This window comes from Hoplias malabaricus, chromosome 10 (genome assembly GCF_029633855.1).
Source record: "Hoplias malabaricus isolate fHopMal1 chromosome 10, fHopMal1.hap1, whole genome shotgun sequence".
Taxonomy (NCBI): Eukaryota; Metazoa; Chordata; class Actinopteri; order Characiformes; family Erythrinidae; genus Hoplias; species Hoplias malabaricus.
Window position 1 is genome coordinate 26,765,267 of NC_089809.1, and position 14,700 is coordinate 26,779,966.

Sequence of the window (14,700 nt, forward strand, 5' to 3'; positions counted from 1 at the left end):
TTGAAGCATGGTGGAGAAAAGCTGAAAGAAAAGGCCTTGAGTTAACTCTAAAACTTCTGGGACAGCTCAGCCGTGCTCCGTTGGCCCATAAGTTTTACGGTTAATGCACTTGTGTTATTATAAATGTTACTGGCGATATGATCACATGAGAGTATAACAAGCTGCAACTGTCATCTAAGTTGGTTCAGAATATGCACCCACCACCATTAATGATTTAAGTTTTATGCTGGGTAAGTGAAGTATACCTTTAAGATCTTTTCTTTGCTTTGTCGTCTTGGTGAGAGAAACACTTAGTTTAGGCACATTCATTAGTGGCATGTCCCTATAACCACACAAGCTTAAGTGCCCTTAATGCCCTAACACGATAAAACAATAGGAGCACCCAATGTGGGTTTACATGTGTCTGTTTGTACACATTTATTTATGTGTGCATGTACTACTGCTTTGTGAGCTTTATGTATGTGGTGTGTGCGTGTGTGTGTGTGTGTGTGTGTGAGAGAGAGAGAGAGAGAGAGAGAGAGAGTGAGAGAGAGAGAGAGAGAGAGAGAGAGAGAGAGAGAGAGAGAGAGAGAGAAAGAGAGAGAGATCACACTGTGACATAATGGGGGCTGGTGGAGGTTTTCCTAAGGCTTTGTGTTCAGTATGCAGTATTTAGAATGTCTCCTTCTGGGTGCTATACCAAAATCAAATATTTACCTACTCAACAGAATCCTTTTTGCATATCACCAGTTGTTTTCGATGTTGCTGCTGCTGTTGTTCTCCTCTCCTCACAAAGTTTCCCTTTACTTTACCTCCTTCCTGTGCTGGAGCCCCCTCTGTCAGTGTTTTGGACAAATGGCACATCCCTGTAACCAAGTGAAGAGCAATAACGTATAGGGTTAGACGATTAATATGCTACACCTGGCCAAACATGACTTAAAAATTGTGACAATGATCATTTCTGATAACACACTAATGGGATTCTACTACTGTAGTAGTGCTCAGATAACAGCGATACACAAGACCACATTCTGGCCATTCTAGTTACAGTGTGAACACATGAAGATTGTGCATGATTTATCTAAAGGCTGTATCAGACACTTTAACTTAATATTTCCATGATGTCTGGCATAGATGGGCGCTGTTTTTTTGCTGTTTTAATTTTTATTTTTAACAGCTGCCTACACCTAATATTCTCACGTTCCTTTATCATGTCCTTATTATATTACAGCTTTATGTGACACATTCAGCCTTCTGTTCAGCTCCTGATCCTAACCCAGTGGTTCTCAGACTTTTTATTCAGTGCCCCCTTTTGTAGCTGACAATATTTTCAAGCCCTCCCACCCCACACTCTGATACACACACACACACACAAACAAACACTTGTGCTTCCAAACTCTACTGAAATTTTTATTGATTCATAAAAACAAACTGAAACTTCTTATTGAAAAGTACAAAATAAAATGACAAATTAGCTTTACAGGTGAATTATTACAAGGTACATGCTTTATTTATCTCATTCATTTGCCTTGCTGCACCTCCCCTGCAGTAGCATCATGGCCCCACAGAGGGCTCATCCCCTATTTTGGGAATGGTTGTCTTAACCAATAGGGGAGGAAAAATTGTGTGAAATTATTACTGCACTATACATAACATTCATGATATTTTTTTTGTTTGTTTGTTTTTACCCAGAAATCTTTAGTCTAAAAACTCTCAGGTTCCTCAAAACTTTAAATGAAAGAAAACTATAAATTAACATTGAAGACAATATTCACTTATTTCAAATGTGGCACATTCCTGATGCGCATATTTCTTCTTAGCAAACTGTGCATGGTCACATTCTTATCAAAGGCGAGCTCATTGCCATACTGAATAATGCAGTTGGAGTAAAAGCTACTCAGTTGGATACAGCAAGCCTGGCCCAAGCTGTTGACACAACGCCGCACACAAAGTCTTGCATGCCAAACAGTTTCATCTGAGTATGTTCTCAGCTCGTTTAAATTTGCTATTATGGTTGCTGCAGTGCGAACACCTCAAGCATAAGAAACAAAAGCCTGAGTGCCTTGCTGGAAGAGTAATGTCCTCACTCGAGCTGCTGCAGGCCCTTATCAGATCTCCTTCATGTCCAGGTGGAATATGCTATAAAATGGACTGCAGTAAAGGGGATTTAACAGACCTCCACAGCAAGCGTGGGTGGGGGACTCTAAATAGAGGGCAACAAATGAAATTGGAAGAGGACTCAAGGTCCATAACGAGAGAGAGCACTACCTGTGGTTTTGTGAAAACACTCGAGTTCAAACTGGCTTTCTATTTGATATATTGTGCTCGGTGTGGAGCAAAAGCTAAAGCTAATCACTTTTTCACCATGTGGTGAAGTAGTTTATGTTGTCAAAGCAGGTCACCTACATTCCTCTCTGTACCACTGAATAAATACCCATAGAGAGTCTGTTAGAGTCTGATAGAGTCTCAACTATAGACTTCTTTCTCATTCTGTTGTGTTACTTTAATCCACACAAGTCAAAAGGGTAAATGTGAAATGACAACACACAATCTATAGCTTTCATGTGTGTAAATCTGATCCTAGCTAGCCACAGCACCAGCCAGTAATCTTAGAGTCTGTCAATAACACATTTTCAGATCATAGCACAATTTCATACTTTGTTTAAAGGCTTAGGAAAAATGATACACAACCAGCTGCTGAGTGTTGTAGCTGTTCTTGAGTAAATCAAGCAATAAATGTAATTATGTGTAATATATTTACTCACTAAACCAAATACATATGCAAGAGAATGGCATTTCAGCTTGTGCTCTGTTAAGTCTTAACATGTCAGGCTGGGTCTAACTCTTAGGCATATTAAATATGTTTATCCTCTCAAAAGCGAGGCATAATGGCCCTTTCTCTTGATTGCCTAGATGGCCACTCTGTATAGATTTTACATCCAAATGTCTAGCATGTAAACACCTAACACTTAAATGTAAACCCATCACATGTTTTGGTTCAGCTGTCTACACTCTGATCTGAGTGTGGGGAAAAAAATCACATGGTCTACTGTTAAAGAAACCAATTTATTTTCTAACAGAGGGGCCTTTCTGACTAAAAATTTTAACATTTGGTCTTAAAGTGTATTTTAAGTATGAAAATGAAGACTTTGTGTGTTGACATGAATATTTCACTGTTAATTCACACTGACAGCATGAGCATGAAACCTCCTTAAGTCCATGTTCAGATGAAAGCCCAGTGAGCTACCAGAGGGCCTATGCAAAACAAGCTGTCAGTGTGTGAAAGCTCCATTGGCCACATTGATTATCGAATCTCGCTTGAGTAGAGAAGGAGTGAACAGTCCCCCTAGTCTGAGCTATTGTGAGTGGTGTTCGCATGAAGCTTCCACACGTGCCACAGCCTTGTGTCACTCTTCCCTGGCCTGACACTGTTATAACCCCCTGATTCCCATAATTTGATAAAAAGGCGTCCATTGTCGCTGCCCAGCCGTGTGTGTGTCTCTACTCAGCTTATCTCTCCACGTTGACCTTGCGCAAAGTTTTTTTTTTCTTTTCTTTTTTTTCCCCCCTCGGCAGTTCAGATGACCTGAGATAACAGAAGGTCAGTGTAATTGGATCAGACCGACAGCTAAATGGGCGGCTAGTGCTTCCCTTTCGTGGTCAGGTTAAGCCGTGGCACTTTCTCTATCTCTCTCTCTCTTGCCCTCTCCCTCCATCCTTCTCTCTGTCTCTCTTCCTTTGTTTTTCTCTTTGATTCCTTCTCTCCTACTGCTTTGGTATTCCCTCTGCACTGCTCTGTGCTCCAATGGTGCTCCAACCATGTGTACGCGACAGCCTTGCTTGTCTGCGCTCTCACCGTGTGGTAATTGGCTTTTTTCTGCTCATGATGGAATGGGGGAGGGGGGGTGGTTGTGGAAAAGAGCCTCTCTTATGAGGGGTCTGGGCCAGGCCAGCAGCCCCATACATCTCAGCAAGGTCACACCACACGTGAACTCGCTTCTCTGCCATTGCAAATTGACAAGCAAGCAAATCTGCTGCAAATTGACTCTACAGACAGGTTGATTTAAGCTCAAGGCTTCTTTTAAGCACAGGGGGTGGGGTCCTTGAGAAGCTCACCAATGATAGCAAGGTAAAATGTGGATGGATGAAAAAAAAAGATAAAGACTCATACTAATCTGCTTTTATTGGATAGTAACCGTCACTATTTTACTTTAAATGAGCGTAGGAGCCTCAATAATGTTTAGTAAGATCATCTAACGCTCCCCCAGAGGCCTTGAACAAGGCTGCCCTTCCAAGGACTGCGGTGTAGAATTTTTTATTTTACACAAAGAGTGGTATTTATTTCTTATTTTATCAGTGGTTAAATATTTGTGTTTCCACTTCCATCACCCTGCCCCATAGCTATGGTTTATAAAAAAAAATACACTGCAGCCAAATGTGCTCTTGAGCGTTTGATTACTTACCCTTGTCCTGCTCTCAGACTCAAGATTCGATGTAATTTTACCACTCCAGCACAAACCAAATCAGGTCATGATGCTTAATTGTAGCCCAATCAACCTTTACTAATGCAATGTCACTTTTGTTTAACGTGAATAAATGGGAATTTTCTTTTTTTCTAAAGAGAAGTGCACAGGGAAAGAGAGAGTGGAGTGCTGAGATGATGGGACAGACTCGTTTGATCTGCCACGTTTTAATAAGCTTGTAAGATTATCTGGATTATTAGATTTTTCTGTGGATGGAGTGATTCAGATTGCATCGATTAAATTACAGTGCCAATTGCCTTTGATGTGAATGTGTCAACATGCACGGTTCTCTGGGGGAATGAAGAGGAAAGGATTATGGTCAGAGCGAACGGGCTGCTTATATTAGTGTGTTTTGAAGTGAATTAGGGGCTATGCAGCAAGGGAGAACCTGAGTCAAATAAAATGCTCTAACCTACACTAAAGGAGATTAATTTACCTTTCACATCTCTAACACTTAAACCATGAACACACTGAACAGGCTGATAGCGATAGTCGTTTGGAAGCTTTTCTATTTTTGTTTGTTTGTTTTTTAGAATTATTCTTGTGTGAATAACCAGTGTTGATGTTAATCTATCTCTCTTTCTTTATATCTCTTTAGGTGGATCATCTTGTCTTATTTCTCCTGTTACTTTACTCTGCTGTGTATTTAATTCCACTAAAAACTGTGTGTTCTGTGTTGATCACCACAGGTTTAGCCCCTACGAATGGTATAACCCCCATCCATGCAACCCCGACTCGGACGTGGTGGAAAACAATTTCACCCTGCTAAATAGTTTCTGGTTCGGAGTTGGAGCTCTCATGCAGCAAGGTAGACGCCTCTGCCTGCCCACCCTTAGCACATGTCCCACTCTTTTGCTGGGGGTCCAACTTTTGCTCTTATCAGGCCCGTAACCCTGCATGGGTGCCTCTGTGCATGTAGCTAGATGCAGACTGGTTGCTGGTCCGAGGGAGGAGTGGAACGGTTGTGAGACTCATAAGAAGTGAATGATGTGATGACTGATGAATGTGGGTAGAAGAATCTAGGTGCAACTACTCATGCATGCTTCTCTTTCATTATCACCATCCCCTTTACTGTCAGGCTCCTGAACAGGTAAGTCTAACCCCTCTAATCACTCATAGTTTGAAACAGCCAGATGGAGGTATAGTAGAGAGACGAACAGTGTTAACCCCACACGGCCTGAAATTGTACTTCTGTAGGCTAAAGCCTGACGCCACATCTTTTCTGCTATTTGCTGTATAATGCTATGAGATAGAGAAAAGAGGGCAGATCAGCCTTATGTAAAATGATACGGGATAACTTTGTTTGAATACTAGATTGCAAACAAACTGCATGCCTTCTGTTGCATTATAGAGAAGAATGTGTGAAAGATGAAAAAATGCAACATTGCAGATCATTTAAAAAGCTAAGGCCAGGTTTATCAGCAGGCCAGTCGGCATGGTTACTGTGAGGATTTACACTGCATTCGTGCAATGGAATGGCACACAGAGTGGTTGTGATATCAGTTCTGCACTGTGCAAAAAATATTTACAAGCTGCATGCAGTGTAGCTGGAGGCATGAGTATGTGATGATTATGGAGGGACAAAATTTTGGATTACAGCTATCAGAAAAGTTCATTATTTGTTGAAAATGTTTCTCAAAGTGTCCTTGTACTGTATTTTCTTGCTGAACATTGTTTTATTATGGAGAACTGTTGAGTAGTGTATTCTGATGCCTTAGAATGTGTTGCCACAGCTCATCAAGGTTACAGCGAGTATGTTGTGATTAATGACTGTGTTCCTTTGAGTATTACCCTTTGTTTTGTGGATTTTGGGATTAGTCCATTGTGAATTGCTTTTGAAGATGTGGCGTCAGGCTGAAGAGCAAGGAACAGGCTTTCCACTTTGTGTCTGTCTGCATGACACGTCCATTCTGGGTCAGTAGCCCTACACTGTAGAGAGGCCCCCCTGCCCGCGGCTTGCCAGCCCCCAGAAAACTGTGGGATGTGATGTTTGGACATGACGTTACCTTGGGTACATGACAGTCAGCCCCAACCAGGTTTTATTAGGTCAGGCCTGACTGTGGTCTGGCAGGATGAGACTGGTCCCTGAGGTCCAATGGGGTAAAGATGAAAAAGAAATGTGACACATTAAACCCCTCTTCCCTGGCCTGTGGGTCTTTTTTTTTTTTTTTTTTTTTTTAAACCGTGTGTCTCTGGTGTCTGTTCTTTTTATGTGACTGTTTGTTTGTCTGAGCCGTTTTGCCAATGAGTAGCGCGAGCTGCAGGGCACCTTTGGAAGTGATGAAGAGGTTTGCTGAATCATGTCTAACTGTGCACGGGTCTGATAGCACATGAGAGTGAAGGTGCTCCTTTTTCTCTCTTCTTTTTTTCAACAGCTGTCTGGGCAGAGGTCTGGACCTGGAGTTGGCTGTCATGTCCAAACTCTGGGCTTGAGTGATGGGTCACTAGGCAGACTGTGAGAAAGTTAGAGCAGAGTCAATCTTCAAAGGCCTGATTCTATCTCAAACAAAGCTCTCTCCTGATTCTTCGGAAGCGTATCTTTCCCACAGTCCATCGCCTACTGCAGTAGACTGAATGTGCAAGATCAAAGCTTACAGTTGCTTCTTCATGCTTGAGAAGAACCGCCACTTAACTTCCCTCCCTGTTTCTCTCTGACTCCTCCTCTACAGCTAGACCATTCACTTTTAACCCAACCCTTTGACATGTTCTCATTTTTCCTGCATGAATATTTAATGAGAAATGCATTTAAACCTCTGAAGTCATGTTGTCATTCTATAGGCAGCATCATGCCAATTTTAGGAACTCATGAATTAAAGCTAGTCCTTGTGGAAAATTACTTCTATTGCACACTGTGATGAACAGAATGGTCGATGACTTTTTTCTGGACTTGACTAAAAAATAGTTTTCATTCTGAGCTGTTTTGTTTATCACAAGACACAATAATGTGATTTTCAAAATAAAATAAATTCCTCTTGTTGAGAAAAGCTACTTAACCCAGGGGTTCCTGATGTAGGCATGAGAGAAAATACAAAATGCTGCATGACTTCAAGGGTCTAGATTTTGATATGGAACACTTGGTGTTGCTTTGGTAATGAATAACTAGTCAACTGTTGTACAGTAACTATAATGTTGTAATATGGATCCCATATAAGATAAACACAGTTTAACTCTTCCTGGTTTTTAATGTCAGGGTGTGAAAAATTTGGACCTAGTACACAGTTAGCATGGTTATTTCTGGGTGCCTTGGCAGCCTCATCCCTGCCCTGCAGCTCTTCCCTGCTCTGCAGCGTGCTCAGACCAGGCCAGGCCTCTCCAACCATGACCACTGCCCTTTTCTAACCACTCTCTCTACTCCTCTTCACTAGGATCTGAGCTCATGCCCAAAGCCCTTTCCACCAGGATAGTAGGAGGCATCTGGTGGTTCTTCACTCTCATCATCATCTCCTCCTACACGGCCAACCTGGCCGCCTTCCTCACTGTGGAAAGAATGGAATCTCCCATCGATTCAGCGGATGACCTGGCCAAGCAGACCAAGATTGAGTATGGTGTGGTGGAAGACGGCTCCACGATGACCTTTTTTAAAGTAAGTAAGACTGCGAAAACTTTCACCCACAGGCTTTAATGGTCAAAATGTGCCATGCATCCAAACTGTTTTTGTTGGATGAACATCAGAGTGAGGATTTACAATTTCTGCATCCCTCATACATGCTTAACACTTAACAACATCATAAGCCTTCTTTTCTCATAACACAGCACATAGCTGTAGAAACAGAATATTTGTGTAGTATTTTTTTTAACTAAAGCAGCCATATAGTAATACTATTGTTGGTTAGGTTATGACCCTTCCATATTCAGTCATTTTTTTGGGTGATGAGACGAGCATCTAAATAGACTTTTGTGTTGATTGTGTGGTCATAGCTAATAAATAAGTTTTTTGATTAGTAATTTTCAGATACAGGTGCAGATTAAGTGCACTTTAAAAAACTGAGGTTTTCTGTCTGAAATAAATCAATAAATAAAATGCAATACAACGTAATGTAATGCAGTACAATCCCTAGGTTCATTGATCCAGTGAAGCATGTTAAAGTAAAAAAAAATAATGCAAATCATGAGTAGAGAATGTGACCTGAACCAATTAGATCCATGTTTAACCCTGGCATTGTGGCACTGTGAACAAAATCATAGTCCACTGTTAAACATCAGTGCACACTGCACTGTTCTACCCAGTGCATGGACAACCTGCAGGACTTGTTTAATCCCTAAAGCCTGTGGATTTTTTCACGCCTATGCATAAATGATTTTATTAAGGCAGTATTTTCGGTTGTAAGACTTTTGCTTGTAAAGCATGACCACTGCGGGGACTTAGATTACACTAGAATTCATAGAAGGGGAAAGGGATTTTTCCCTAATTATCTGCTTCTCTTTACTACAGTGTCTTTCCATGTGCAAAAATGCAATGCTACCCTTTGAAAATCTTAAGAATGATATATAACAGGAAGCTATATTCAGCAAACACTACAGCGTGTTTAGAAACGACAGTAGTTAATAGACTATGCCTAATGAATGTTTAAACTTGACATAAACTGAAGGTCCTCGCAACCCTGAATAAACGTAAATGCTGTGGACAGGAGAAGTAAATGTTAGATGCTTTCTGCCACAAGGTTCACCAAGCATTCTCCTTTTTCAGGTGCTGATTTATTGACTGATTGAGTGCCTGCGTCTCTGATTGACAGCCGGATGGATTGGCTGATAAACCAGTAAACTGAGAACATTGATTTGGCATAATGCACTGCAGATGTACAGACTGTCAGTGCTAGCTTCCCCTCAACCTCATTAGAAATACTGAGGGGAAAAAGCAAAATCCATGCACTCTGTAATTATGAATTTAGATTTTTGCAACAAAAATACATCACTAATGATACCTAATTAAATAAATGTCAGCTTGAGGAAGTATGAAAGTTCTTTCTCCTCTGCATCCTACTATATGAACACACGTGCATGCGCACACACACACACACATATATGCGCACACACATAATCACCACCTCCTTATTGTTACCTGTGTTCTGCAGCAGCCCTTTTGGACTCCCCTTTCAATAACATTTAATTATTTAATTGAATAATCTCTGTCATTACTGTTACTTGACCCATCTTGTGAGATGTCAGGCTGTAGCTTTCTGAGAGGGGAAAGGCTTTATGCCAGGATGGAGAGGAAGTCTCTGAGTATCACATTTCTGTTTATCACATTCTTTTCATCTCATACTCTGTGCCTACTTCTTCTGGGCTAAGCAAGAACCTTTGAACCTGTTATTCTTCACACAGGCAAAAAAGAAAACCATCTGTATATAAAAATATGTTATTACTCTAACTCAGCCCTGTAGGTCAGTTCAAGCAGTGAAATATAAGTCTGGCAGAGAAAATCATTTTGAACTTCTGCTGGAAGCTTTGCAAAATTCTGTGGCATAAAAGACGTCTGAGTTTCATGAAAATGAAAAATTGGTGTTAACAGATCATAAATACACACAGCTCTTTTAGCCATGTTTACCCTTAGAAGCTGATCTGGTATTTTCTGTCTTTGCTGACACTTTGTTGTAATTATGCAGTTATTTTTGTGTTATTATGTCATCACAATGTAATTGGATTATGAGCTATTCAGTAGATTACATTCACATTGATTTTACAATCATCAACAGCCACTAATTTGAAGCAACTTTTCCATTAATATCAAATACAAAATAAGGCAATAATAAAAAAAAAAAACATGGCAAAGAAAAGATCCAATATCAACATGATATGCACCATATATACATTATATTAACATTATATATATGTCACAAGACAATGAAAAAACAGACTAGGCTAATATCCAGGCGTGATTCATTATAAATATTGTTGGTATTGTTTATGGAACACTACGTAATTATTTTTAATTTTTAAAATATTTTGTGATGACCCATTGACCAGAAATAGGGAGAACAGAGCCTCTGTAATTGCTACTCTGGGCTCAGCACTGTAGAAACTGCACTGTGTAACTTTAGTACAGTGCTGTAAAAATATGAATTACACTAGAGGGAGCCCTAGGAGCAAAGAATCTTAGTACAATACATTACTTTTAAAATTCAAACTGGCATTATTCCACACTCCCCATATCCAACAAACAGTTGTTCATACAGAGTTTTTTTTTACATTTTATATTTGTTATTAAACTTCTGATAATCTTCAAGCTTTTAAAAACACATTTAGCCAACCCCCATCTCTGTGTGTTTCCTCCTGGTGCTCTGCATACCTTTCAATCCCAAAAATGCCAGTAGGTGGACAGATAATGCAAAATGTCCATAGGCGTGAGTGTGTGTAATGACCCTTTTCCACTGCAAGGAACCTACTCAACTCTCAGAGTTACAGCATCAGCCACATTTGTTTTTACCCAATTCACAATGGCAACTCAACATTATGCCGTGGTGTTTTGGAGAATTTCAAACTCTCTTTGGATCGGTGGGCAACGAAATAAGAATCTGCATCAAGGACAACTCTGCTGTGAGAATAGGGTAAATCTGTGAGAACAGGGCCATGGAGGCGTATACAGTCCAGTTGTTGAGTAAACAGCACCTAATGTTACTGCCACTGTTGTGGTTTTCAAACCCATGGTTCCCATGAGAGAAAGTTTTGCGATGTCACTGGCTCCATTTTGTGGGGGAGTTACTGGAAAAGAGCGTTGAGCCGAGCCAAACCAATGGATGCCATGCAGTGGAAAAGAACCATAAGAGAATGTGTGAGTGTATGGTGCCCTGTCCACTGTGTGTTCCTGCTTTGTGCTCAACAATTTGGATAGGCTCTGAACCCACTGTGCCCCATAATAAGATGAAGCAGTTACAGAAAATGAATAAATGAATGGTTAGTGGCAGTTAATTCCACCCATCAGTGAGCCTCCTTCTATCACATAGTGCCACCAGCCTCAAGAGAGTGGGGGTGAACATTTTTCCTCTGAAACATGAGAGGCTAACCGTGTGCTTCTTTTCCACTGCCACTGACGCAGTGTCACTGAGTAGCATAACAAGTTAAAGGAGAACACAAACTGACAAGATCTGTCATATCAGCTGACTGACATGTACTAGACAGACCGATAGGGGACAGTAGTTTATCCTTGCCACCCAGAGAACAGAGCGAGTCCACAGGAGCAGGACAACATAAACGTGTAGAAGAATCCTGCAAATGAATTAAATCACAATAATTATCTTTTTAGAGAAGGGTGGGAAGAGAACAGTTTATGTCAATTTAGTCTTTCATTGTGTGTAACCGCTTATCCAATTCAGGATTGCGGTGGGTCCGGAGCCTACCCGCAATCACTGGGCGCAAGGTAGGCTCACATACTGGAGGGGGTGCCAGTCCTTCACAAGGCAACACACACCTTCACGCAGACATGGGGAGAACACACCAAACTCTGCACAGACAGTCACCTGGAGTGGGATTGGAATCTACAACCCCAGGACCCTGGAGCTGTGTGACACTCTGTCATGTTAATTACCATGCATAATCACCACAAGAGAACATAGCTAAATAATCAATAATGAATAAATTAATTCTTAATATTTGCAAACCAACTATTCACATGGATACCACATGAATTGTGCATTAATGTGCTGTAGAAATGACGGAGCCTATAGAGAGGTCTGTCGGCCTCTCGCGCGTGTGTGCTTTTGTGCAGCCTGCAAGTGTCTGTGTCCCTTTAGGGAAGTTGTACTATATTATATGAGAGAAAGATTTTTTTTTAGAGACCAGGAGCAGCTGTTAATGTTTAAGTTGGGGGGGCGGGAGCGGGACAGATTTTGCTGATTTTTGGCGAGAGCGGACTGTGCGGACAAACTCTAGAGTCAACAGGATTTTAAAAATCTGTCCCGCACAGACCTCTACTCTGTAGGGCTTTCTCCTAATGAATTGCAAATTTTTTTTGAGAATTTTTACATGATTATATATCATCACTGTCCATTTAAAAACATGTATCTCCCAAAATTGTAACTTTACAGGAGAAGGAAAAAACCTTCTTAAACTTCAAAGGAAGTGAATTTTGGAGCATTTCAAAAGGTTCATTCATCATGAAATTCTCTCAGTGTGAAGGACAGTTGCTGTGTTCAAATGATGCAATAACTAAAAATCAACAAAAACAGAGATACGTGTTTTTAATTGGACATCAACAATATGTATTATACAGGGTGAGTCAAAAGTCCCAGGACAGCATTCTATTCCCAATGGAAAAATATGCCCTTGATCAAATATGGCTGCTTTCAAGATGGTGATCGTTCCAGGAAAGCCTCCCTCACCCATTACTTGCCGGTGTATACAGATAAAAGGGTGTCCGGTGACTTTTGACTCACCTTATATAATATAAGTGAATTGTAAGTAAATGTTTAGTGGCTCCCTGAGGAAGGTTCGGTCTGAGTGCTCTGTCTGCCACTGCCCTGTTGTCTCTGAGAAAACTACAACATCAAAACTATCTGCAGCAGGAATATTTTTGCTGAGCACAGCAGCACACTCTCTTTTACCACCTCTGTACTCATCCACTCTCCTCACCTTCCCTCTCATCTCCTGTCCTCCTCTCCTCCTGCCCCTGCACTCCTCTGTGAAGCAAGGAATCATCCCTCTCTCCTTCTTCTTACTCCTGCTTCACCCACACAACTACACATCACTTTTCTAATGTGTCATGGAGGTTTTCACGTAAATCTCTCTCTCTCATATTTCATTTTTTGTTTCGATTTTTTTTTCATCTGTCTCTTCTATTCAAATATATCCACATCATTATCCTTGCTTCAACTCACTCTTTGTCTCTTGTTCTGCCTTCTCCTCTTTCTACAAATTAATTTATCATTTTTTTTGCATTCTGTCTTTTTCTTCTTGCATGTCTCTCTCTCGCACTCTAACTGCATATATTTCCCTCACTTTATCTTGCTGTTTTTAAACTCTTTTTCCTCTTAGTCTCATTTTTCACTTTTTTCTCTCATGCTCTTCCTGTCCTCTTTTACTCTATATCCCTCACATGCCTTCAGACAGTCTCTCTCTCACTTTGTCTCCCTCTATCTCCCTTTAACTTGCCTGCAGACAGACCCTCCTTCACTCTTTCCTCACCAGCAGACATACTCTCTCTCTCTCTCTCTCTCTCTCTCTCTCTCTCTCTCTCTCTCTCTCTCGTGTGCATGCGTGCACTCATTTCTCACATTCGCATATTTCCTCGCAGTATTCCCCTTATCAGGCTTCAGTGAGTGTTATTTTGCACTGGGCTGTGAGGTGGATCCCTGCAGGACTGTGGAGCTCAGCAGTAAGTTTATAAGTCGTGATGGAGAGGGGAGCTGAATCACTGCCACTGATGCAATTTGGCCGGCAGCTCCAGCCACAGGGGAAGAGAGGGGATGAGAATAGAGCCGCACTGTGATTCAACTTCCGTATAATTAATACCCCGAACCAAAGAACTCCAGAAACCCTGGATTTCAACACATTTAGAGCTGTGAAGAATACCTTCATAGAAGAAATTAACATTTGCATATTATTGTATATTAAATATTGAAAGGTTTATAGACCACCTTTGTATTTAGTTAATTTAGCTATTTTAAATTGCACATAATGGGACACAGATATTTACATTGTTTACACAACTGGATCAGACACAGCAGTGCTGCTGGGGTTTTAAAAATCCTCAGTGTCACTGGCGGGCTGAGAGCATTCCACCAACCAAAAATATCCAGTGTCCTGATGATTGACTCGAGGACGACCAACACACAGTGCCCAGCAACAGATGAGCTACTGATTTTATATATACAAGGTGGACCAATGAGGTAGGCATGTCTAACATAGTGGACAGTGAGTAGACACAATGTTTAAAAACTCCAGCTGCACTGATGCGTCTGATCCGCTTAACCATAACGCACACTAACACACCACCACCTTGTCAGTGTCACTGCAGTGTAGAGAATGATCTACCACCCAAACCTACTCTTTGGTGGTCCTCTATGGGTCCTGATCATATTAAATATTAAATAGTAATAGCCAATTTGTTTAACAAAAATAAATGCTGCCAAATTGTGATGAATCTTGGTCTTATGGGTTATTTATTTATTTATTTGCTTTGAAAAGTCAGTGTCAAATGGGCAAGATTTCTTACATCATAAATTCAATTAATCAAGTTGGAGTTCACAGAGGAGGGCTATGTTAT

General features: G+C 40.9%; 1 protein-coding gene across 2 annotated transcripts in view; it reads left to right on the top strand.

Moving 5' to 3' along the window:
• Positions 1-14,700, top strand: part of grik2 (glutamate receptor, ionotropic, kainate 2) — a 164,252-nt gene that overhangs the window by 123,037 nt on the left and 26,515 nt on the right. For both annotated transcript variants that reach the window (XM_066683827.1, XM_066683828.1), the window contains exons 13-14: positions 5,192-5,310; positions 7,868-8,085. In XM_066683827.1, the coding sequence (XP_066539924.1) occupies positions 5,192-5,310; positions 7,868-8,085 (337 nt within the window). The remainder of the gene's footprint in view (positions 1-5,191; positions 5,311-7,867; positions 8,086-14,700) is intronic.